The sequence below is a fragment of the Xiphophorus hellerii genome, chromosome 22 (genome assembly GCF_003331165.1).
Source record: "Xiphophorus hellerii strain 12219 chromosome 22, Xiphophorus_hellerii-4.1, whole genome shotgun sequence".
NCBI classification, from domain to species: Eukaryota; Metazoa; Chordata; class Actinopteri; order Cyprinodontiformes; family Poeciliidae; genus Xiphophorus; species Xiphophorus hellerii.
In genome coordinates this window covers 25,286,590-25,312,633 of record NC_045693.1, presented here as the reverse complement: position 1 = coordinate 25,312,633, position 26,044 = coordinate 25,286,590, and the positions used below count along the sequence as shown (strand labels likewise).

Genomic DNA, 26,044 nt, shown 5'->3' with positions numbered 1-26,044 from the left:
TACACATGAAGAACGGCAGCTTCCAGAGAGGAGCTGACTGTTTTCTCAAGGGAGATCAGTAAAAGCCTTTTGCTCAATCCAGTTCAGCTTTATTCATATAGCGAACAGTTTGCAACAAATGTCTTGAAACGTGTCGCAAAAAAAAATTCAGTCATACCTACATCCCAACTGGTCCTAGTTATCAAACGGTACAGTAACCTCAATTTGTTATCCAAAGTGGATTAAAAAGATTTTTATCTAAGGAAACCCAGCAGACCGCATCAGGTCATTGACTTCCACTGACTCGACTTTGCAATGTCAGTCATTGGCCTTAACAACTAACTCATTCTGTGAGTCAGGTTTGAAAAGAAAAAACAGCTTGTACTGTTTTATTAGCAGATGTTAAATTTCAAAGTCACTCTGCTTCTATTTAAAAGGAAATGATCACCTGGAAGAAAGGAAGCAACAGCTGAACCTACCAATAAACTTATTATTCCCCATTAAGGGGCAGGACACCGCAAATTAGTCCAATGCCACAAATATTGTACAAAGTGTGTAGTATTTGTTAATAGTTCCTTATCATTTTGCTGCTTTCTTTCATCACTTCTAGCTCCTTTTCCCCCCCCTGTTGGCTGCACAGCTCTCTGGTTTTTGTCTGTTGTTATCAACTTGCGTTTGTTTGCGGTGACTTTAGGGGCATGTCTTGGATCGGGCTCCAAACCGGCTGCGTCGCATTCTGCAGGTTTTGTCGTCGGTGAGTCACCGAGGCCTGTTTTGCACTTCCTGCTGGGAAGAAGGTGTCGTTGTAAGTTCTGTTGAAGCATCGTGTTTATCAAGTTTATCATCAAGTAGAGGACTGTGGGGGAAAACAAAGGTTTGACCCAACATTCCAGGTCAGAGTAAAGTAATCTACCTGTATTGTTACATTGAATGTTTTGTTTGTAAAGTGCCTTGAGGAGACATTTGTAGGGCATTGGTGCTGTACAAATAAATTCAGCTGAACTAAAGATTTATTAAAATGGTTTGTAAAATGAAGCGTGTATAAATAAGGATTTTTTAAAAAAAAATTTACATTTAAAAAGCTTATAGAAGTCCAGGAAATCACTCTGAATGGAGAAAATGTTTTGATTTGATCAACCAAAATCATTTTACCAGGAGAAGACTTAATTATTTCTGCCAATCCAGGTGAGCAGCGACAGAAAAGTCTTCGAGTGAGGAGTGGGAGTAAGGCACGAAGAGCATTAATCAGAGATGAAGTGAAGAGGCCCATGGTAACGTTGGAGGAGCCGCTGAGATGCACAGCTCAGGTGGGAGAATCCTTTGAGAAGATAGTTAATAAGTTGTCCAGTTAGATCAAAGCACGTTCATGTGTAGAGAGGCCTCAACTAAAAACCCACCTGTTTAGAATTGTATTTGAAATGTAATCAATTACAAATTTATTGATGTAACTTGACTTAATGATTGATTCTATATTGCATTGTGATTCTGTGTTTGTAATGATGTAAAGCACTTTGAAATGTCTTGCTGCTGAAATGTGCTATACAAATAAAATTTGATTGATTGATTGATTGATTGATATTCAAAGTAATAATCAGAGAACTGCAGACTTTCAAAAGATGATTTGAGCGATTAGGAGATGTTCTGAGGCTGAATACAACGGCATGCCACACTTTTGAGAAGTTTTAAATTTCAACTTATTTCATGTTGACTTCTTATAAAGCTACAGATTAAGAGATTAAAATGATAGTTCTGGATTTGTAAAGTGTGGTTTGGTCAAAACCTCACTGTTAGAAAATGGATGTTCCTTTTTATATATATATATATATATAAAATGGAACATCCAATACTTTAAGGCAGAAGCAAAATGTCGTCACACGGCTGGTAAGTCTCGGTTCAGGGCTGACTGCTGTGGTCCAACTTTTAAGAATGAACACTCCCTCGCTTGTTTGTTTGTTTTATTTTTATTGTCAGTTCGTAATGTTTGTAATGTTTATTGCACACACACTTTGTGGTAAATGAATAAAAAGAAGATCAAATCAGAGGCTTTTTCATCACAAATAGGAAGTCCCACAGAGCTGTGTGTGAGTTTGAAATGATCTTGGAGAAAGACAATCTGGTGATATGCTGGACATTTATTATCTTTTGTAAACCAAAGAAGGGTTTTATTTTTTGCACCAAAAACAAAAAAAAGAATGAACAGAAAAAACAGTGCCAATAATTAATAATAACTTGGACAATAACTAATAATTGTCCCATGACATCATTATGTATATTTTTAAGCAAAAACAAACAAAAAAAAAAAACAATGACTGTGAGCTACATGCTGTAGTTCAAGCCCAGCACTTTTGAATGTTGGTGTCCACTAGATGGCGCCAAAAGACCAAGCGGCATTAGCATAGAGGGCGGGACGGAAGCAGCATCCGGGGACAGAAGCGGGTTTTTGTCATCACGAACACACCTTCTCATCCTGGCTCTCTGGATATGAACCTGCAGCCTGCTCTCCTTGCAGCCCCCCCTTCCTCCTCCTCCTCTTCCTCCTCCTCCTCAGTTGCTGGACAGCTGTAGTGCGCACTGAGCAACGGCAGTGCGCAAAAGGGCCGGCATGCACCTGGAGGGGAACCCGCCCTGTAAAGCCGGTTCCAGACTCTGTTCGGAGTTTAGCCGGATTGCGGGATGATGCTCTAACAGCATGAATACAGCGGGCCGGGTGCTGGAGCTGGAGCTGCAACATGGGCGTGGGTCGAAACGAGCGGGATGCGATTTCGCGGACATAATACGGCAAAAAGGAGGACCGTGCAGAAGGATCCGAGTTGTGATCTGAGCTCGGGTTCGCTCGGATTCACCACACGCAGCACTTTCCCCGTCCCTGACCGGAATGATGGAGAAGGGCGCGTTGCAGCGCCTGCAGCAGCAGCAGCAGCAGCATCAGCCTCTGTCCAAGAGCGCGGAGCGTCCGGCGGAGGACGTCGCCAAAATCCCCGACGAGGAGCTGCTGAAGTGGAGCAAACAGGAGTTGGTGCGGCGGCTGCGCCAGACGGAGACGGAGAAGAGGGCCGTCATCGTGGAGCACGGCAATCTGATGCGTGAGGTGAACCGGAGGCTCCAGCAGCACCTCACGGAGATCCGGAGTCTGAAGGTGAGGAGGAGTGGGGAGGGGGCCCCCGGGAGCAGCGGAGCAGCAGCAGGGGCCCCCCTGAGGATTTCACCTCGTTTAGTTACAGGAGAAGCGAGCGAGCATGCAGGGTGCACACTTGAGTGGAATGTCAAAATGAAACGCTGCAAATGTATCCTGCAGGAGTATTCACACCACTACAACTTTTGCCACATTCCTCCCCCATCCAAGTTCCAACCACAAATTGAACTCGATTTTATATGACAGGCTGAAAGTAGCACTTCGTGATTTTTTAAAATACTTCTACTAATGCAATAATAAGAGTTGGCGTACATTTTGTTTCAGTCCCATTTGAATGAAAGCCAGTGTAAGCAAACTTCAGAAGCAGAGAGATGTTGGTCAGAGTTGACTGGAAGGTAGATGGAGCTCAACGCGGAACAATAACGGAAGATGACGACCTGTTAGATCAGGGGTGGGCAGTCCTGGTCCTAGAGGACCGGTGTCCTGCAACTCTTAGATGTCTCCTTGTTCCAACACACTTGAATCCAAAAGCTGAATCACCTCCTAAGTGCAGTCAAGTTCTCCAGAGTCCTGCTAATGACCTCATTATTTGACTCAGGTGTGTTGAAGTAGAGACACATCTAAAAGTTGCAGGAGACCGGCCCTCGAGGCCTGGAGTTGCCCACCCCTGTGTTAGAGGCTGTGGAAGGTTGGAGACAAGGGTGGAGGTTCACTTTCCAGCAGGACACCCAGCCAGTTTGGATCAAAGCATAGGCGTAACTTCCCGAAGGACTGGTGTGGACATGTCCCCACCAATATTTCCGGGCCTGTAGCCAGAGCTGGTTCTAAGTGTTGGCTCTGGGGGACTGTAGGTGGACGACACATTTTAAGATTTTCTCTATACGGTACTTAAAAAAAAATTAAATGTAAACTTATCACTTACGGCCCACTTCGCAAATATGCACTATTTTGTGTAAATCTGTAACATAAAATCTCAGATATATTGGGTCGTATCGATCGGTCAAAACTTCCTGGAAGGGGCATCGGCTGGGCCACTGCTGCCAGTAACTTCCTGTTTTCCTTCTAGAGGTGATCCATCTGCCACCTGTGTTTAACCCACTCATGTCACAATCATACCTGTCATTTGCCCCAATAAACTTTAAACTCATAAAGGAACGATGGAGTTTAGTATTGTGACGTGTGAATCAGGGTTTTCCCCCAGTGTATTATAAGCCTGGCGGGCCACCAGGCTTTACTTGTGCTCCCACCAGGCTAATCATTGCTTATTTTATTCTATTTTTTTTATGTCTGCATTTTTTAAGACTTTATAGTTGGTGTTCAGGTGTTAATCTCCTAATCTTTCAATAACACATAATTATCAAGTGATATTTTCAAATTTCCTGTCAACTTTAAACACTTTTTAACTCAAAAACACGACGGGCCGCTGGATGAACGACTGCTCAGCGCCCAACATCCGGGCTTAGCAAGTTTTATGGGGGAAACCTTGTTTATACAAAACCAACACAACAGGTCGATCCAAATGAGTGAAGATTTGCAAAAACACAATAAAGTTGATCCATTTGAACATCAAATATCTTGTCGTTGTAGTGAATTCAATTAAATGTAAGTTGAAAAGAATTTGCAAATCATTGTATTGCATTTTAATTTATGTTTTACACCGTGTTCCAACTTCATTGGAACTGGAGTTGGAATAGGCCAGTGGCTATGTCAAGACAAAGAGGCAAAACGTCTGCTTTTGGCTGCTTTCTTTCTGATGTTTTTCCGTATTCTTATTGATTCTCCATCCGGACTTGTCTTGAAAATCGTCAACGCAGATATTTAATAGTTGGATCAGATATTAGCCGCAGCTTCAGTTTCACTTTAACAGCAAAAAACCGACATTTGTCCTTGATCATTTTATCCAAACAGCTCAAAAGGTATAAAAAAAAATTTGTCATTTGGGTTTGAGAAAGTAGCTAAAAATATTAAGCGGAGAGGCTTGTCTGTCAGCAAATGATCAGTCACAACAGAAATGTGCACGTCATTCCCTGCTTATCTGCTCTCTATTTGTGTGTGTGTGTGTGTGTATGCTGGATTTATGTAAACCAGGACGTGAACCAGAAACTGCAGGAGGACAACCAGGAGCTGCGGGACCTGTGCTGCTTCCTGGATGACGACCGGCAGAAGGGGAAGCGGGTGTCGCGGGAGTGGCAGCGCCTGGGCCGCTTCAGCGCGGGGCTGATGAGGAAGGAGGTGGCAGTCTACCTGCAGAAGTTAAAGGAGCTGGAGCAGCGGCAGATGGAGGTTGTCCAGGAGAATCTGGAGCTGAAGGAGGTGTGCTTTATGCTGGAGGAGGAGCGAGCCGCTGCCACAGCTGGAGGAGGGGCCCACACCCAGGGAGACCCTGGCTGCAGGAGCTCAATAGACAGCCAGAACAGCCTGTCTCAGCTCGGAGGCGGCGGGCTTACACCTGGCTTGCTGCGGGACGTTGGCGATGGGAGTAGTACCTCCAGCGCAGGAAGCACGGATAGCCCCGATAAACCCGATAAACCCCACCACAAGTCACCTGCCCTGAGCTCCAGTGCGAGCCCAGGATCAGGGCCAAGGTACTCCTTGGAGAAACACAGAGATATGTGTGAATCTCCAGATAGGAGAAACAGCTCAACCCCTGAGTACCAAACCTTCCCTCAGTCTTGCCGCCCCCGTGGTGGGTCCCTTTTAAGCCTAGCACCCTATGGGCTTGGAGGACCTTGGCCTGAGAAAAACAGCAAATCCCCCACCAGGCTACCTTATGACTCCAACTCCAAACCCTCCACCTCTGAGCTACTAGCTCAAAAACCATTTCTGATGTCAGGGCACGCGTCACCAGCCTGCAGGAAGGGGTCGGCTAAGTCCAGCCCGGAGCTGAGTCAGAGGAGGTTCCAGGGAGACAATCTGGGGGCTGGCTGCAAAGGCCCTGAAGCTAAGCAGCCCACATCAGAGACCCTAGAGTACTTGAGGAAAGGCCGGGTGATTGTTGGGAGTCCAGAGTCTATGCGGCACCACCATAATTACCATCACAGCCCTGGAGGGGAGAACAGCAAGGGAAGGCACAGCGGCGGCTCCCCGGGCAGGGACAGGGCTCAGAGGAGGGCTGTTGGAGAAGAGATGAGCCCCCATCATCAGAGTCTGTACAATGGTAGGCACATTCATTCTTAATTCAAATATTACTATTACTGCTAAATTATTAGCCCAGATTGCAATATTTATCATTAGAAGAGATGCAATAATCAGAATTTTAAATAGTTTTCTCCGTTTTTGCAAAGCTTTGACCTGCCAATCCTAATTTTGTTTGATCCAGATGTAAAGGAAGATATGAGAATAAATTTTTTTGTCTTTTCTGCCATGATGGTCATTAATTCTGAATGACAGGATAAGTAAAACGAAACTATGTATAAAACAGAAGACTTTGGAACGGATGAGAAATCATAAAACTAGGGGTTCACAATGATTACCTGTCCCATAATTATCTGCTTGATAATAGGAAATGGTGACATCATTCTTATCTGTCTGATGTCATAGCAGATAGCACCATGTTCGGTGTGGGTGTTGTGATTATTTTTAATCGAGATCGGGTTCACATTTCTTCAGTTACCTTAAGCCGTCATGCTAAAGACGGTAGCAATAGCCGCCCTTCAAGAAGCCATTGTTTTCGGCTCATTAGCCACTCGGGACCATGTTTTACCACGCCGATGTGCCACTTCCAGAAAAGTTTGGTCGCCGAATGCATTCACGCTTTCTTCATCTTTTTCCCCCCCTTCAGTTTTTTAGCGCCAGCTTGCATCAATGTTGTACTACTGCCAAATCTTGGATTTTACCACTCATCATTTCCTTTCCTCAAATTCTCTCGACGTCTCCAGTATTTTTCAAAGAATGAAATATACTTCCCTTGATTACTGCCCACACTTTTAAAATTTCAATTGCCTCTTAGAACCTAATACCAAACTCAAGTCTTCTTTGACACATTTTTTCTTGCAACTTGTAGAAGCAAGTTACATCGTGTGCTAATGGCTGTCTGAATGACTCGGGTAAAGTTTGCCTGCTTGTTGTTGTTTTTATCTGACCCCTCTTGTCTTTGCACCGGGGTGATGTCGGCGTGAACGTACGGTCATTTTGCTCGTGTTCCCACCGACGTAGGTAAGCATCGAGTGACACTTTCGACATACCGCTGTGCTTTGGTCCACGATGCGCTCGCCATCAGGGCCATAGTTAACATGGAAACCAAAGCAGTTCTAAAACGCCAGATCTGAATGATGGTGGAAGAGCTTCTGTTTCAGACATAATGGAGGCAGTAGTCATGTTGTAATGAGCTAGTTTCACATAGCTTGTCTGACTGGCTCGAATGCACGTGGGAGGCACTCAGTGGATCTGGGCTCGATAATGAAGCCTAGGTGGAGTAGATGAATTGTTCGATACATAGTGTGTATCGAACAGAGAGCACTTTATTGAACAGTTCAATACAGATACATGTATTGCAGGAATCTTAATATGTTAACATACTTATCATATATATATATACAGTATATGTGTGTGTGTGTGTGTGTGTGTGTGTGTACGGGTTTATACACGTATATGCTGATGATCAAGTTGCACTCCTACAGGAATACTTTTCTCAGCTTTGTCTCTGCTCAGTCAGGAGCAGAGAGAAACAGCAGCAGCAGCCAGGAGCTGCTTACACATGCACATTATTGCCCTTGTGCCCTGTTATCTTATACGTTCTGGACTGTGCAAAAAAAAAAAACAGAACAAGAAACATATCGGCCTTCTGAGGAGTCCTTTTTTTATTATTTTGAAGCACAGATAATGTTGATCATGATTTGGTCTGACAGGCCAGCAGTTGATGGCAGTTTATCAAAGTAGAGCCATGGAAACGTTTTGATAGCTGCCTTATAATTCGTTATTGTGAAAGAATGGGAGCAAAACACGGTAGTTTGGTGCATTTAGATCGTCCCGCTCTTTTGAGCCGATAGCCTTATTAACTTCAGTCGATTGAGCCAAACATTCTAAAACAATATACTAAAATATGTGGAAATGATATTGATCATCTTATGACATCAATATCAGTCTGTTTATATAATAACCTGAGCGAATACTAATCTGTTGACATCATGTTTTCTGTTGTAGTTGCAAGTAAAGATGCATTCTGGAACGAGTTTTTGACTGGAATCAGACATGTTATGTCTGACTGACCAAATACATAAAAAAAAAAATCTCATGGCAATCAGTAAACTCACTATGTAGTAAATTGGAGCTGCCACTTTGCCCTGACAATCACAATCTTTTGTGTTTCTGTTGTTACTAAGTGGAAAAAATCCAGGAAGTTAAAGTTAAGTATCTTCAGAGTTGATCAGTTTCTTAAAAGTGTTTAAAGCTAACGATATTTGTTAGCCTTTGAGACAACTCTTCGGTTCATTCAGGCTGAAAGCCTTCCTGTCCTTGGACAAGACATTTTGCCCTCTTTGCCTGCTGGTGGTGGTCAGAGGGCTAGGTGGTCTGCCTCAGAGCAGCTGTGGCTTCGATGTTGCTTACCACCATCGGTGGACGAAAGGCTGAATGACTGATTGAAGTGTGAAGCACTCTGGCTTTCTCTGACGTGTTGGATCACCATATAAATGCAGGCCTTTTACCATTTAACGTTATTAAATTTCTCATTTTATTCTAAAAGAGAAGGTTGATTTGGTCAGGATTGGTACTAAACGTTCAAAGCTATAAAAAGAAAATAACAAAGAAGAAAACTGAAAGTAGTCACTAAAAGATACCGCAGAAAACTCACCCTTCAGTTGACAATGACTATAGATCTGCTGCCCTGACGGTGCGTTCACACCAAACGCGTTACGTGAGTCAAAAATACGTCCGACGCTTCAAGTTCAATGCCCTTTGAATCCAGACGCTTGACATTTTGCTCTACACTTAGCGTTTTCATGCGTCTGGATCTATGACTACCTCACAAACAGACCACAGTTTGTGAGACTAAAGGGAAGGACTGTGTGCCTAACAACAAGATGGTTAGCAACACTGGAGCACTGCAGGGCACTGTACTCTCACCATTCCTTTTCTCTCAACGTCCAGATGGGAGTCTGATGATGGGAGCCAGACTCCCATCATCCACAGAAATACTCAGATGATTCGGCAATTGTCAGGTGTATCAAAGATGGACAAGAATCTGAGCACAGAGAGTCGGTGGACCGCTTTGTGGCATGGTATTGAAAGAAAGAATAATCTCATGTAGATTTCAGGAGAAAAAGTGTTGGATCAAATCCCACTTCCGTCATTGGAGAAGAGGTGGAAGAACATAAATACGACCCATTTTAAGATTTTCTCTATACTTAAAACAACTCAATTCAAAATTCATGAATTGAATTTTGAATTGAATACGAGTTACAGCAACATTCATTTTCCCTTCAGGACCAATAAAGTACTTTTGAATTTTAGTTTCTGTTGGGTGTATCGTTATTGTAAGTTTGTTGACGACTGGGTACTTAAGCTTCTAGAAATGTCCTTCCACTCAGAAGGAGTTCTTAGAATATTGCATCGAGGGAGGAACAGTTAGAGCAGACACAGGAGCACAATGTGCCTTTGGATGTGCTGTCTAAAGGCACAGCATGAGTCTATTAGTCGTGTGCATCTTCAGAATAAAATCAGCTGGGCTTCAGTCAGCTTCCAGACAGCTCGCGGTTGCTCTGGCACGCTTCACATTTACATTTAATTCTGTCTTTTCCCCATCTCCCTCTCTCACTGCTGTCACCTCTTGTTTCACAGTAATCTGTTTGGAGCAGCGTGAAGCACAGAGCCAGACAGATATCGGTTTATAACCTATAGACCCTTGAGAATTACATCAGCTGTGCCGTGCTGCTAAGTAAATTCCCAACGATGCTGGCACATCTCCCTCAGTCTCAGGGCACCATCACCACGGCCATAGATTGGGAATGAGTGCTGTACGTGTGTGTCTGAGCATCGGCTGTTCATATTAAGAGTCCTTGCAGCACGATGTGAAGCGTTCAGAGGAAGATTACAGTTCGGAACGTGCAGTCCTTTCTGTGGAGCAGGGGACGGGAGTTGTTGATCTGCTTTATTACAAAGGCTCTTGACAAGAAGTGCTGGGCGATTTCTCGGTGAAGAAAGGCAAAATTACCGGGCCTTGCCATCTAAGCAAGGAGTGGTTCATAACAGGTAGGCCACAGCTATGTGAGCAATAGAGTAGTTTATTAAAAATGCAGTGAAGTTACTTTTGGACTGGTAGTGTTGAAGATAGGTTTTCCCTGTGGGGGGACAAGCCATCAAAAAAGCCAAAATGAAAATGAACTATGCAAATATTCATTTTGACTTATAATCGTACTCATTTATTTCCTTCCCAATGTCCTTTTACATTGTCATTTCCATTTAGAACCAAATAAATCCACCATAACTCTAAACTAAGAGCAGCAGAAAACCGTTTGCCCCCCTGGGGTTGGGGACCACTGCTGTAAAGCACTTTGTATTGCCTTGTTGCTGAAAATGTGCTACATCAATAAAATTACCTTTACCTTTACATCCCCTTCCAACATACTTGGTACACAAAATGAAATACACGGTTAAACACAGGAAAATAAGATAAATGGCTCCTCCAGCTCTGCTTGTGGAAGTAAATGTGTTGGGCCTCAACTTGACACCAAGACAACAATTCTGACAGACAGGACAAGTAAAAAAAAAAAAGTAAAAAAAGCTGCAGAAATATTTTATGGAATAGTTTCTATCAGCAAAAAGTGAAACCATAGATGTGAATCATTGTATTCACAAAATCAATCATTGTCCAACATATCTTGCATTTAATCTATAAGTGTTAATGGTTTTCTATTCGATCTATTTCTGATCTTCATCTATCTCCTCCACCTGTCATCCTTCCTACTTTCATTTCTTTTTTCCAACATCACATGGCTCTCTTTCTTAGCAGCCCCATCTTGGGAGCAGCTCCCCTCCTCTTGGTGCCGCCTTGCATGCAGCTGGTGTAAATCTTAATCGGGGAGCCTCCATCACAGACCAGTACCTTTACAAATGGAGGGTCTTTAACTTTGAAGGCCTGTCTCCACTGCAGTCAGTGTGCTAAATATTTCATTGGGAAACAAGTAACTTTCCATCCTTCTTCTGCTTATAACAGTTCATGTTTTTACTAAACAATTGACCTCGAGATGAGGAAGGACAAGACTACTGGCCGCCAGCACATAGCTCAGATCGAAATAGTGGTGGTGCTAAACTACCCCAACCTCCACCTAGATCTTTCTCCAGCCCCCACCCATCTCACTAACTGCCTAAGGTTGTTCTGCAGCGGCCAACGCACTCTTGTTTTAGAGGCTTGCAGGCACAATAGTCTGTCGCATGGAGAGAAGACATGAGTGAAGCACTGTGATAGATGTGTTTTTATGCTGCTTGGAAACCACTGCGCATAATAATCAACAAAGGAAGTTCAGAGACCGAGGTCAGTTCTAGACTAACAGAACAATGAATGATGCTCCACTCCACGGCTCCACAAGACACAAACAGTGTTCCACAGTACGCTTAGATTATTTCAAAACCAAAAATACGTGTTTGATCCCAAAGGGTAGTTAAATGAGTTGTTTAATGATTTAAAGGAATGCAATTTGTTTTCAGTGTTAATTTAGACATGTTCCTCTCCATTCATTTCCTATTGGACTTGTGTGATGAGGCGTCAGTTGATTGTCCTCGTCCAGCTGAGCGATAAGAGTCATTTGCGTGGTTAGTTTGGCTCAAACGGCAGCAGTGGGTGTATGCGTACAGGTGAGGCACAGACACATGCATATAAATGGAACATAGATGGCTGCGCTCCAGTTCTGTAGCTGAGGCTTAGCGCAAGTGTAGTTTATGGACGAAACGGAAAATACATTTCTGGTCTCAGCAAATGGGTGGCAGAGTGCACCGTGGCATATGCGTATTGTTTCCGCGTGTGACAAAGATGACAAATATTCAGTCTCTTGCGTGGACACAAAAGCTATAAAATAAATCTAGACCTAAACATGACTGAGATGCTTTAGCAGGTGCTCCAAGAACCTGGTCAGAAATGCGCGCATGTACAGCTCAATCAGGAAAACGCTGCTAAAAGTGGATCGACAAACTGTTGAGTCATGGTACGCGAGATTTTATTAGCAGTCACACACTTTCTGTTTTTTTTCAGTGATTCTATATACTGTACATAAAATAGTTACTTCTTCTCACCAGTCTGTTTTTTTAAGCGATCAAAAATAATACACAGTTCAATAAGAAAGTCAACCGGCTCACCTAGTGCTTATAATAGGCCTAAAAATTATAATGTTGTATCTTATGTAATATGAGTGACTGTGTGCGCGTGGCGTGGTGCGTGTGTGTGTTTCTATTTCTGTGTAATTTATGATTGGAGGTCCTGTATTAAAGACAGACATGCTAACTAGGCCAGCAGCTGCTTCCCTGCCACTTTGTCTCCTGTCAGCTTTGAAGTCCCTTTTTATCTTCAATTATGCCAACCCCAGACCTGCGGTGACCACCTCACGCACGTCCACGCACGCCCACACACTCCAGTCATACACGCATGCAGACGCTCCTAATGAGAATATCTTGGTAAAAACGAACAGATGGGAAACAATAGTGTCCAGGTGTCAGCCCCAAGCATGTTCCTCTGTTATGTATTCAAATTAATGCCGTACTGTGTATGCACTGTGTATGAAGGGGTGTGTTTGTGAAGAATAAGAATTGGACTCATCGACCTCTTACTAGTGTGAATGTGTCCTTTGATGGTGGACTGGGTGCTTCATCCCTATTTAAAGACATGAACCATTTCTTCTTTGTCTTGGTGCTGTTTGATGGGATCTGCTGAACACTTTTATCTGGCCTGCATGCAGTGATGTGATTCGCATATCCTGCAATAATTCCTAACAGCTGCAAGACTGGGTGAGTCTAGTGTAAAGCTCTTTGAGTGGTGGATAAAACTAGAAGAGTGCTGTATGAATTTACCATTCAGTCCTTTTATGGGTGCATACTGTCTACTGTGTTGCCTTGGTTTACCTGTAAGATGTTACTGGTGATAGTACCTGCCTTTTGTGTTAAAATAACAAGAACGAGTGGAATTCCTAGAGATTGCAGAATATTTGTAGAAAAGATGTTAAGAGATTAAGTAAAACATTTTTTTCCATAGTGAGCGAATGTTCAGAATGAACATTCAGATGTTTTCTGGACATCAAGTCCCAACTTTTGATATTCGACTTTCAGACAGCATTCACCGAACGTCGTCTAAGCGTCCTCTTCCTAAGTCATGCCTGTTTCTCTATCTATCAATGGGCTTCACAGACACAGTAAGGTGCACTGAAGCAAAACAGAAGTCCTGCCCAGCATAAGAGAGAGAGAGACAGTAGAGTGTGTCTCTCTGACAGGCCAGACCTTTGGGACACAACCAGAGGCGTAAGCAGGTCACCAAATGAATAAGAGCAGACTGAGTGTATGACAGATGGATTTAGTGGTGGCGTAACACAGGTTCGTCCAGAGAACCTTCTCACTTGTCAGGCTACATTATTTACTGCCTTTAAACACTTAAATCAGAGCCAGGACACAATCTAATTGTTGCTTGTGGTGATTTTTACAGCACTGATATCTGCTGGCTGCTGCACCAGTTCCTGTCGGACTGTAAAGCTTTGGGACAGGTAAGCCTTCTCCACACTGAAACACTGAAGAAATACCATGCAATAGAAATTATATAAAACTGCTTACACCATCCGGTTCATGGTTTGATAAAGACTAGACTTTCCCTTTATCTAATGGACTGAGACCTCAAGGGAGTATTCTGCCCTAATAAGAGATTCAAATAGTGGATGCAGGATTGGGACGCCACTGTTATCAGGTGGCGTCCCAGAGAACAGTCTGCACTGGCTCACGAGGAGCCATGTGGTTCTCTCAGCAATCTTCACTGTGGTCTGGATGGCGAGGAGGATTTGGAACAGTTCCGGCCAGTGCTAGGATCTCCAATGTTTCCTTCAAAGCTTCATCACTGGGATCCAGTCAGCAGGTCTGAAGGAATACAGGGAGGCCACAGCACTGAGGTTCTCCTCATTGGTACCAAATCCCCCACTAACCAATACTGATAGTTTTTCTTTCACTCTTGATAATTCCTCCTTCTCATCCTCCACCCAGGTTGGGTGTCGTCCTTAATATCACACTATACCCTACATTAATAACATCACCAGGTCTGTCTACTTCCACCTATGAAATATTAACCACCTTCGTCCTTCCCTTACTGCTTTGTAAGACCAGATGCTTTGTCCACATCTGGTCCCTTCCCATGAGGATTATTACAACGCGATTGTGTAGAGATTCTATCTTGGCCACTCAAATTGTGCTTAATTTGACTTCTCTGTGTTGAATCTGATTTATATCAACTTTAAATGGTTTCATCTCGATTGTGACTCATTGCCACACCTTCACAATTAAGTCTTCTTTTTTTTTTTTTAAAGATATCTTAAAATAATTCAGTCCTGCGCCTCCAGGTCAGTCGGGGGGTGCAGCTTTGCAGTTTCTTCAGCTGAAACGAGAAAAAGGAAGAACTCAACCAGGAAGTCTTCTTTTTCCCAATACGGGAAACAAAGTGTGGTGCTATTCTCCAAATCAAAGGCCATCCACTCCTTTCTGTTCCTTTGAGTAGCAATATGAGTAAATTTCTTAGCTCTTTAGGATTAAAAGACATTATTTATATGATTCTTGTCATAAGTTGAACAACTTTTGACATGCTTTATTGTCAGTATAGTTAAATCTTGTCTGACTCTATCTACAAATAAAAGAAATGACATTTTTGAACAGGTGAGAATCATTTTCCTACCCTAGTGTAGTAGCCTTATGATGGAGCCAAATCCCCATGTACAATTTGAGACATCTAACATTGTACTGAAATTATGTTTCAATTGAGTTCTATGGTTTGAGGAAAAATTATTTAAACTTTAAAATAATGTAGGTCTGTTCACTCAGGCCAGTTGGGGTCACAAGTTTGTAGTTTCTTTAGTTGGCAGTGGAAAAAGGAAGAAATTAATATTTAATGTGCAGTAGATCTGATGGGGAGAATATATCAGCATGCTAGAAAGACACATCCCTGCTTTCTGGTGAGTCCACAAATCCGTTGAAAACAGTTGTTCGTTACCTTCTTGTCTTTCAGCTTTGACGCCTCCTGACCAGGACACGCCTGGTTGATCTGATGCTGCTCTGACAACACACACCCACACACACCACAGAGAGAGAGAGAGAGGAGCGGGGGGATGGACCAATGTTTAACTGGGCGGATAAATGGTTGAAAATGAATCGGCGTAAAACAAAGACGCTGAAGAACGAAACACGGGCACTGAGAGGCGAAACTCTGGAAACACACATTCTGCCCTTTCTCCTGTTGCTGCTAATGCTACTATGCATCTCTACTAGGTAACACTAGATGTTGTTCGTCGTGTTGGATAGGTGAGGACTTATCCCTCCTTTGCCAAAAGAAACAGAAAGAAATGACTAAAGCTGCTCAGAATCCTTGTTGCCAACAATATGGTTCTACCTCTTTTGAAAGACAGCGTCCTCATAGAAGACGCTCGATACGAGAAGCAACGTCTGACACTAACACTGAAGGTTAAAAACCCCCTCAACAGTAATAACAGCTGGCATTCGAAACTCTGCAAACACCTAGGTACTAAATATGGCTCCTGCTTTGGAACAAAACCTACTTTTAAAGCACAAACTCTAATTCAAAGGATATTTTCTCTTGCTATATTGGTCATCATCATCAGGCAGTTTCAATAATTTCGTCCTCTTAACAATAGGCAATGGAGATGTTGGTCCTGGCAGTGTAAGGACAGGGGAAGTGCAAGTGTGGATTAGTGCGACGCTCTTATTTTAAAATCATAGCATATTGTTCAGCAAGACCATCTTGCTACTGTAACCAATCAACCCATTTGTGACTTGTAAGCAGATCCTTAGACACAGCCTATAGCTCACGATACTCCTTAAGCATTTAATAAAGTCTTATTAATATGCAATATTCTGTTAACTATTTTATTGTTCATAAACCAATCTGTCTAATAATGTTAATATCAGTTTTAAGAATTCATTATTTCCTAGCCTTTATTAAATATTTATTACAACCAAAAAAAAATGTATGTAAATTTGAAGACCCATCCATCACATTATATAAAACACCTAATCTTGCAGGGCTACGAGAGACCAGGTGGCTATCTCCAACGAGAGGCGGGGCACGCCCTGGCCAGGTTGACAGTATTTGGTGAAGGTATTGATTATTGATTACAGTGTACCCACATTTTCAGGTTTGGTCATTTACGGGCAGTATGGCCAAATATATGATCAATACGCAGAGCGTGAATGAATGAAACATCTGACGCCTACAAATCTACCAATGAATGAATGTGAGCTGTCCTTTTCAATTGCAGTATTGCACACACCTATACTAGGACGATGACTTCAATATAATATTTGTGCAGCACATATTGTAACGTCGATTCTATAGTGTAACTTAGAAATAAAATGGAAGGTTATGATAAAGGAATCGAATGTTCAAAATATAATTCGAAAGTTTACAACTTTGGGACTAATCTCTTAATCTGAAATAGGGAAGGAATTCAAAGTCTTAAAATCACTTGGACCCATTAACTTCCACCACCAGAACCACCATTGAAGAACGATCTAAGTTCCTTACTGTAGTCCAAAGTTGAGTAGTTTATTTTCACTTAAGGAACTTATATGCCAATTGCAGCTGTGGTTGCCACATGTCTTGCTGCCTCTCAGCTCAACACAGACAGCTGTTGTTGTTGGCCACAAGGTCTCTCTGAGACTAGCCGCTGTTATTTCTGACCCAGGTTATTTAACATCCTGGTCGCTCCTGACTTTGGATATTAAGAGAATCTTATTTTCTAAAGTTACTAAATGCCATAGAGCGTACAAGGATGTTCTGTGGCCACAGTCTTGCTCATCTTCACAGAAAAATAGACAAATTATAGATTTGCTTACAATAAAAACAAAAAACATTTTTGGTAAACAAATCTAGAGAATGACCAGTCAGCATGTGCTACTGGGAGAGGAGCAGGCATGAGGATAGCTGGTAAGAAAACTTTATTGTTTTTAGACATTCTTCAGACTAGAGAGGAGAAGAAAGACGTCAGCAACATTTTTCTGTAACTAATTACTTTTTCCATTCACACTTGTGGAGGCTTATGGGCAACATGAGAATTAAAGCTGCAGTATGTAACTTTTATATACAGTATATATATATATATATAAAAAAAAAAACATATTCTCACACATTTGTAACATATTTGGGACAAATAATCGGTCAAATAAAATCGAGCTCCTCTCACTTCTCTCAGTGCTTCCAGTGTTAACTAGAAACAACTAGTCAGAGCGAGGAGGAGAGTCTTAGCTTAGCGCTGTCAATCATCCCTCCCTCGTTCCCCTCCTTTCTCTCCGCTACGATACAGCTTCAGAGCCTGTTGTGAATGCTAAGGACATTTAGCATGGCCACCGATGACAGCGGAAAAACGGTTTTCCTATATAGGAGAGCTGTTTCTCCGCCATTAGCACATTTAGCAGCGCATTCGTGAGAATGATTGGCCGTGCTAAGACACTCCTCCTGGCTGTGATTGGTTGTTTTTGACTGGGAGCGGTGCATTTCTTCAGACAGGAATAGCAGCACAATCTTTTCACAGATTATCTGCCTCATATTATACTGCCAGAAAATGGTGATAGTTACAAATATGTAAAAATCTTTTTTTTTATTTTATTTTTTATAAAAGTTACATAGTGCAGCTTTAATTAATTCTGAGGAGCTCATGAGCAATGACCTTTCGTACTATGGGAATGGTAGTGTGAAAGGAATACATACCCCTTCAGCTTATGACATACATAATCTGATCTCTTTTCAATTCTTGTAAAGCTATCATCCACAGCTTATAAGCGGAAAGTTTTGAGGCCTTTTATACTGAAAGACATAATTCTGATCTCGTCTGATGAAGTTGATACGTAGTTTTGAGAAGGATGCAACGTTTTTGTTGGACCATATAAAATCACTGACAATAATGTACGTGCAGAGACCCGTAGACAGACATATAAGCTATCATCCATGCTTTATTTATTCCCTAAGCCTAACTTCATACTTCCTGGATGTCAAATTCAAACCATATGTATTTTTGTATAGCACAAGTAGCAAAGGATAAGTACAAAGTTATTCTTGCAAATAAAAAATGAGGGTCGAAATCACACTATCCAATTACCACCAACAAAATTAGACTTTCTGATAAAGTCATAGTTAGTCTGAAATTAACAACGCAGAACTGTTCCAAATAACAAAATATAACAAATGTTACCTTTAGTTCTCAGACAATGGATGTGAGATTGGAAGGTGTGTGTACAACTTCTAAAAATGTAGCAGTTAGTTATGAGCACCTTACTCTGCTGCTTCCCACAGGGTTATAAATTTGTTTGGAAATATATATATATATTTTTTTCGGTCAAGATCTGCTCCTATGTCAACAGTGCTGCAGTATTATAAACTTTGTGTCAGCTCTCATATTGTGTGGTGCTGTGCTTGTGTGTGTGCGCCATTTTGTGCACCTCTAGGTCAATGACAATGTGCCGTTAGCAACATTTTTTATAAATAGCAAGCAACACAACATGTAATTGGACAGCAATTACATGTTGTTCAATTCAACATGTAATTTAACATGTTCATCTTTTGAGTTACACTATCTTCTACGTTTATTTATTTTTTCATAACTCTCCTGCTTATTGAACAAAAGAGCGAAGCTCTTTCTTTCGAAGAAGCTAGATTGTACAAAAGTTCTTTGTGCCACAAGAGCTTTGCTCAAGATGTTGGTTCCAAACAAGAACACTGTGCCAAAAATATTTATAACTCTGTAAGAGTAAAAAAAAAAAAAAAGAAATTCAGATTTTGGCGTATATATTCCTTCCGTAAATTTCTTTAATGAAGGTTTGAAATCCACCTTGTGGAGAGATGTTTTCCCAAAGTGGGGTTCTACCAAGAGGTCATGAACAGTAAATATGCTACCTGCAATAGATAAGCTAATAGCTTTTAAAAACACATGGGGGGGGGGGATCCATACTCAGCCCTGATGTGATCTAGTTTGCCAAACCATTTAAACAGGCATCATGTCTGATTACATAAATGTCTGTTTTTATTTACAACAACAATCTTGGAACGCATATTGATCTGCTGAAAAATACCGAGGCATTCTCAGTTCATATTGCTAGACAGAACTGTTCCTACTTTATGAACTCTCCAGAACCTATAGAAATATTATCATTATGGGCCCAACATTTAGACTAAACCGCCTGGATGGCTGAGGATGTAAAGTTTATTTTAAAATAAAGTAAAAAGACATCTAGTTGTAATGTACTAGTTATGTGAGATCTTTTAGTGAGGGGGCCATTTTTTCCCCTCTAAAAACACACACACACACACTCCCTCCCATATGCCGTTATCATCCGAGAGTTCCCTGGGAAGGTAGCATGGTCACATCCAGCTAACAGCTCCATGTCTCTGCCACAGAGTCGGCCTTTCACGGTGATGTGTAGAGTCTTTTTCACTATTTATTTACATGACATAAATAAAAAAATATGCCTTACAGCCAAGTGTTTGCTGGTAGAAATGAAAGATCCTTTCTACCAGAGATGAGACCCTTTGTCATCGTTCTTAAATGTGTGTCGACATGTGAGTGTGTGAAGCTTTATCTGGCAACAGAAAAAGCTGCAGAGGAGGAGTTTAACAGTTTTGAACAAAATAAAGACTAGGTGTCTCTATCTCTTTGCCTAAAGTGCCCATAGATTGCTAGGTAAGGGGTTTACTGATCAAAAACTCTTAACAGGACCCCGCTTTAATAAGTCTAAACAGTAACTCAAAATGTAGCATGCCTATTATTAAATCAACTTCAAGCTGTCATTTACAGGAAGACGCTGTTGTAAACAGGCTTCTGTGAAATATATTTATCAACAGTCTCTCCCATACTCTTTTGTTCCCATAAAATTCTTCATCTCACTTTGTAACAGAACCACAATAAAAATTTGTTCCTCACTGGGATCCATGTTGAATGGATGAAGCGTTCCACACAGAAACGCTTCAAAAGTCTGAGCCTGGGATTTATTTGACAGATAAAGCACAGCTGCGCGTCATTAAAGCTCAGAATAATTGGCCTTAAGTCTTGGGAGTGTTATATGGCAGGAAGTAGTTTCTAAAGCACCTAGTTCTCCATCTCCTGAAGAAAAGGCAAATCCTTCACTTATTTGTAAGCGGAAAGAAAGTTTTGAGGCATTTTACACTGAAAGACATAATTCTGATCTCGTCTGATGAAGTTGATACATAGCTTTGAGAAGGACGCGACGTTTTCGTTGCACCATATAAAATCATTGACAATAATGTATGTGCAGAGACCCGTAGACAGACATATAATCCTGAGGCGACACAGTATAACCTCCTGACTCTGTGAAATGTTGTTTTTGTAGATTTGGTGAAACAAGCAGGAATTACCGTATATATTGAAAGACGTGTTTTTAAAGTTTAATAGTAGTAAATCTGCTTTTATATAAATATTTACTTACAGCCATTATTTTTGACTTGTTGGTATTATATAATCACAATTATATATCCAGAGATCTATGTATAATACATGCTAATAAACTATCTTTATGTAAAAAATGGCTCGTCATTTCCTAGCTATTGTGTGTCGGTGTGGATATGTGTGTTATTAGGAAAATATTAGCACATTCATGGACACTGAAATATGCTGAACATGGCTCACATCGAGTAGTGTGATCTGTTGGTCATCCTGAGCTATTTCTCTACTGCGGTGGTCATCAGCGGTCCACAGGCTGTTTTACATTCAAGTCACACACTAAAAATAATTAACAGGAATTAAATTAGAATGTTATTGCCAAACTCAAAACATATAGATTTTTTTCCATGTAGATTAGAGGTTTCAACCCCTTCTTTTCTGCTAATTATGATTTTATATCTACAGCTAACGAAAACACATCATTTCAAACTTGATGCGATATGTTGTGATATGTTGCAGCAGCTGACTCTAACCCAGCATCTCTAGATTCCAGTCCTAAAACCCTCCCGCCCTTCATTTTGAGATGCGTATCTATTCCAGAACAGCCGATCCAATGATTGCATGGCCTCTTCTGCAGCCATCAAGTTTTGCTGAGACTTAACAATATTTAACCTGTATGGTATAGTGACTTTCCTAATACTTGTATGTCTGACTTTAAGCCATGTTTGTCATATTTGATTTTGAGCTACACTCCACTGGAACCTAAATCTGCTAGATGCTAATTATCACTTCATCATCTTTGCTCTTCTTCTGCACGGACTCTTATGAAGATCAAACTAAAGTGTTCCTAAAAAGCACCTTGTTAACATAATTTTACTACACAATAAAAATGGGCACGGGAGTTTGGGGAACAATCATTGATTGTAAGAGGCTTCATGCTCCCATGTGCTTAATGACTTTTGTCTTACATTTTCCATAATTCTGAAGTATCACAGTTGTTCCAAAATTAGAGCATTTTAGTCTACTATACTTACATTATATAGGTGGAAAAGGTCAGAGGTCTGTCCCAGGACTACCCAGGTTCCTGGGTGTCTCTAGCCCAGCTATGTCTATCCCTGGAGACATGCTTGGAGAGGAAATGTCCCAAGTGTAACCAGGTTTCAAGCACAGGCTTTTGTGAGAGCGTGAACCGAGGCTCCCCTGAAGGGATTGTCAAGCTCAAAGAAACGACACATTTTGGGACACATTCATTACATTATAATGGTGGAAAATGTCAGGATTCTGTCCCAGGTCTATGGTTCCACACACATGTTCACAAGGGGGCGCCAGAACGAATAATTATTCTAGTTGGTATTTTCTGTATTTGACAGCTGTTTAAGCATTGAAAACAGCCAATAATGAGCAGATAATGTGTCTGCATACACAGGCCACTTTCCTTTCTGTTAGTTGAATGCTTGTGAAAAAAGAAATGGTGAATCATGCAATCATATCGGAGCTGCTTGATACATGTAGGGTCCTAATCATAGTAAAGACCATAGTACTAAAATTTAAACCGAGCATCAGAATTGAGAAGAAAAACATTTAAGTGACCTTGAACGTTGGTCTGAGATTTTCAAAAGCTCCAAGTAAACTGTGATTTTAATGCTTGAAAAGTCAAACAGAATGTTCAGGAAAAAATAATCAGTCTGTGGTTGTGGGGGCAGAGACATCCATCCATCCATCCATCCATTTTCTTACACCCTTGTCCCTAGTGGGGTCAGGAGGTGCTGGTGTCTATCTCCAGCTACGTTCCGGGCGAGAGGCGGGGTCACCTGGACAGGTCGCCAGTCTGTCGCAGGGCAACACAGAGACAGACTGAACACACAACCATGCACACACACACTCACACCTATGGAGAATTTAGAGAGACCAATTAAACTGACAGTCATGTTTTTGGACTGTGGAAGGAAGCCGGAGAACCCGGAGAACCCAGGCATGCACAGGGAGAACATGCAAACTCCATGCAGAAAGACCCCGTGCAGGGAATCGAACCCGTGGGTTCCACCAGTGTTGCCTACCAGTGGGTAGGCAACAGCTCTACCCACTGCGCCACTGCGCAGCCCGGGGCAGACATATTGAACGAATAATTGCTGGAAGTACAACATGTTTTCTGAGTGATATAATTTACTGACTCTATATGCACATTATATACAGACAACAACAAATGATGTACATAAAAATTTGGTTTAAAAAGAAAGTAAATCTTTAAATGTGTTACTGAAGAAACATCTGAGGTAAATATTTGCCAACTTGGAGACAAGCTTCTAATCGGTAGCCTTTCTGGTTGCTTATGTACATCAGCTCCATCTCCACGTCACAGACAGACAGGCAGGATCTGATGGGAAAGTATGGTACAGTCCAAGATGTTTAGATGGTCCTGTGGGACAAGCACTGGTTGACTACTTCCAACAGAGACGAGTTCTCCAAAGCTGCTGCCACTCTCTCTTTGTCCGCCAGCTGTTTGTTCACTGCAGATGGAAAAAAAATATATACACATTTCTGTACTGTTCAGTCTGCTTAATGTGTCTACAGGAGCATTTATCAAGTTTTGAGTGGGAAAACACTGTACAGAACAAAGCCAATCCTTTCAATAGGCACCCATTTAAGCACTAAAAATCATTTGTATTTGTCCTAGGTAAAATGTACATTTTACATAAGAGATTTCCCAAGAATCTCGATTTTGGGTTTTCTCTCTCAACAATTTGATATGCACCTGCACGGTCAAACCTTTGACGTGCTTTGCATATTTCTACCTGCTTCTTCTGAGGCATGAGTTCCAGGAGTGATGTGAACATCAATCTGAGTAGTAAAAGAAAAAAGTCTAGTTAAAATAATTATTATAAGAATACTGCAGTACATTTTTATTTACCAACAAACTCATAAGAGCAGATGATATTTAATGTCCATCTTCTATATCCTAGCAAACGTACTTTGAACCTGTCCGGCAAGGAGCGCAAAAGCTTGACCTTGATGGACAGACCAATGAGTGTCGCCATGCTGCAGTGGGGGATTGTGGGAGTGAACTCGACTCTCGCAGTACTCTCCGTATCATTGACCTGAAAATAATCACACACACAAACACCAAAATTCAACTTGTATCCGTAAATTCACACAGAGCAGCAGAGGAAACTACTTTGTTGAAGTTGAAGATTCTTCTGCCAGCATGCCTCCATAATTTGTGGATCAAACCAACCCTGATGAGAAAATACCAATCTGGAATCTAAAGGACCCTAAGGATCTCTGGTCAACTTGCAGAAGTGTGTCTACTTCCTGGCCAATCAGAAGGCAAAGGAAGGAGTCTGTCATTTTGTTTAGATTTTGTCACTGGCAAAAAAAAAAAATCTTTCTTCACATTTTGGGAGATCAAACATCCACAGGTAGGGAAGGTGAGAAATTTAACGGAATCAGGCAATAGGTGTAGCAGTACTATGCTATGCAACCATTAGCTGCGTTTTCATGTGTGCAAATCATTGTCAGTATTTTGCTAATGCCGAAAAAACATAGTTTTGTGATTACATTTGGTGTGATTAAATAAGAAACTAAATGAAAATTGTACATAAATCATTTGGACACGCGACGAGTCATTACAAACCACGGCAGTGACGGACGTAAGCAGTTACACACTCATAATTCAGCCTTGGCGCTAACGCTCATCACAGGATACGCTGGCGTCTTATTCAGTCCTTATACTTGGAACGAATAAACGTTTTGGTGAAATTGTAGTCTGCAACTTTTACAGAAGAGCTATGGATGCAACATGTACGAATGCAACATGTACGAATGACAACGTTTTATGGACTGCGTAATTCTGTGAGAGCTCTGGTGGAGGCAGCTGCACAATGTCTGGGAAAAAAAAAAAAAACCATCATCCTCCTACAACTTCCTGTTGTCTTCGTCATCGCTTTCACCAGAAGTAACATCCGGCTGTTAATCACGTGACTAGTGTGTTTCCAATGGAGCTTTGCGATTTACATCTATTTCCATATAAAGGAAAAACCTCTTCATCCTAGCGCGGAAACTTTTGTAGAAAGACATGTTTTGTTTTGTTTTAAGTTGCCGTGTTTCCATTAAGCAAATTTATTTTCGTAATATCAATTTGCACAATTGTTCCCTTCAAACAATATTAATAATCAGAATGGAAATTGAGCTCATTTTATTTTATCATGCAATTGATTGATTAATTGCTTTTTTGCAACAATCTTGCTGAAACAATCAGCAAAAGTACCCTAGAATAAATACAAAATTACTTCTGAAAGTAACTGGTTGTTTTGGCTCCATTTACTGTTTCAGAGTAAAAGGGGCTCTAAGCACAAATGCACTCCACACTTTTCAGATTTTTGATTGCAAAAGCAAAAACAAACAACAAGTATAACATTTCTTTCATTTCACTCTTAGGCAGAACTCCTCGTTGGTCTGTCGCATAAAATAGACTGAAGCTTATGGGTGAATCTTTTCAGAGCCCGTTAGTGGCGGTGAAGGTTGATACGAATTTAAACACGAACCTTAACTCGGACCTGCTCGACCACGTTGAGCTCCTCCAGAGTCAGCGGATGCTCCGGGTCATTGATGGATCGGATCAGATGTAGCACAAGTTAAAGGACACCAAACATTTATTCAGCATAACTGAAACTTTTTTTTTTTTTCCTTTTATGCATCAGATAATATAAATACAAGTACAGTGGTTTATTGTTTGCTATAAATTTTAATCTACTTTAGGAACGTTCTCAACTTTGTTTAATTATATTAAATACAACCTGAATTGCAGAACATTTTCATCACTTTTTTTTTTTTTTTAAAAGGATATCAAATATTTCCCTGTCGTCGATGGGGTCGTGAACGTCTTCGTCCTCTTCGGACGCTGTTAGCATCCTGTCCCCGGAGCGCTGGAAGATCACCGGGTTCGCATTCTCCAGTTGGTGCCTTTCGGACATTTTCAAGTATATTTTATGCGCCTTGAAACCGAATATATATATATATATATATCTCTAAACCGTTGTGCTGGAAAGAGCAACCTGAACGAGCACTTCCGGGTTTAGCGGAAACACAACGTCAACGTGAACGTCGTCTCCTTCTTCTTCTTCTTCTTCTTCTTTTTTTTATGGCGGTTGGCAAACAACTTATAGGTGCATTACCGCCACCTTCCAGATTGGAGTGTGGATCAGACGTTTACCTATTATCATCTCTCCATAATGCCCGCTCTTCTTAGAAAACAAAAAAATGCTGCTAAAAACTACATCCTCATAGATCAGAGATGATCTCTGAAACTATTCCCTAATATCTCATTTATTTTTATTCCTACTTAAATCTCTAAGTAACA

General features: G+C 41.3%; 2 protein-coding genes across 3 annotated transcripts; one reads left to right on the top strand and one right to left on the bottom strand.

Annotated features, from left to right (window-relative positions):
* Positions 1 to 1,110: 1,110 nt before the first annotated feature.
* On the top strand, positions 1,111 to 20,210 carry LOC116713591 (coiled-coil domain-containing protein 85A-like). 2 transcript variants are annotated; one of them, XM_032553790.1, is made up of 4 exons: positions 1,111 to 1,286; positions 5,201 to 6,269; positions 13,734 to 13,791; positions 15,291 to 20,210. In XM_032553790.1, the coding sequence occupies exons 1-4, from the start codon at positions 1,248 to 1,250 to the stop codon at positions 15,304 to 15,306; spliced, it is 1,182 nt and encodes a 393-aa protein (XP_032409681.1). In that variant the 5' UTR covers positions 1,111 to 1,247; the 3' UTR covers positions 15,307 to 20,210. The 2 variants fall into 2 exon arrangements, with proteins under 2 accessions (XP_032409681.1, XP_032409680.1); XM_032553789.1 differs by lacking the exon at positions 1,111 to 1,286 and adding an exon at positions 1,928 to 3,115.
* Positions 20,211 to 22,831: 2,621 nt separating this feature from the next.
* LOC116713592 (cytosolic iron-sulfur assembly component 2B-like) lies at positions 22,832 to 25,800 on the bottom strand. The gene is made up of 5 exons (XM_032553791.1): positions 25,532 to 25,800; positions 25,230 to 25,309; positions 23,658 to 23,783; positions 23,481 to 23,526; positions 22,832 to 23,195 (listed from the first exon to the last, which is right to left on the bottom strand). The coding sequence occupies exons 1-5, from the start codon at positions 25,656 to 25,658 to the stop codon at positions 23,095 to 23,097; spliced, it is 480 nt and encodes a 159-aa protein (XP_032409682.1). The 5' UTR covers positions 25,659 to 25,800; the 3' UTR covers positions 22,832 to 23,094.
* Positions 25,801 to 26,044: the final 244 nt, after the last annotated feature.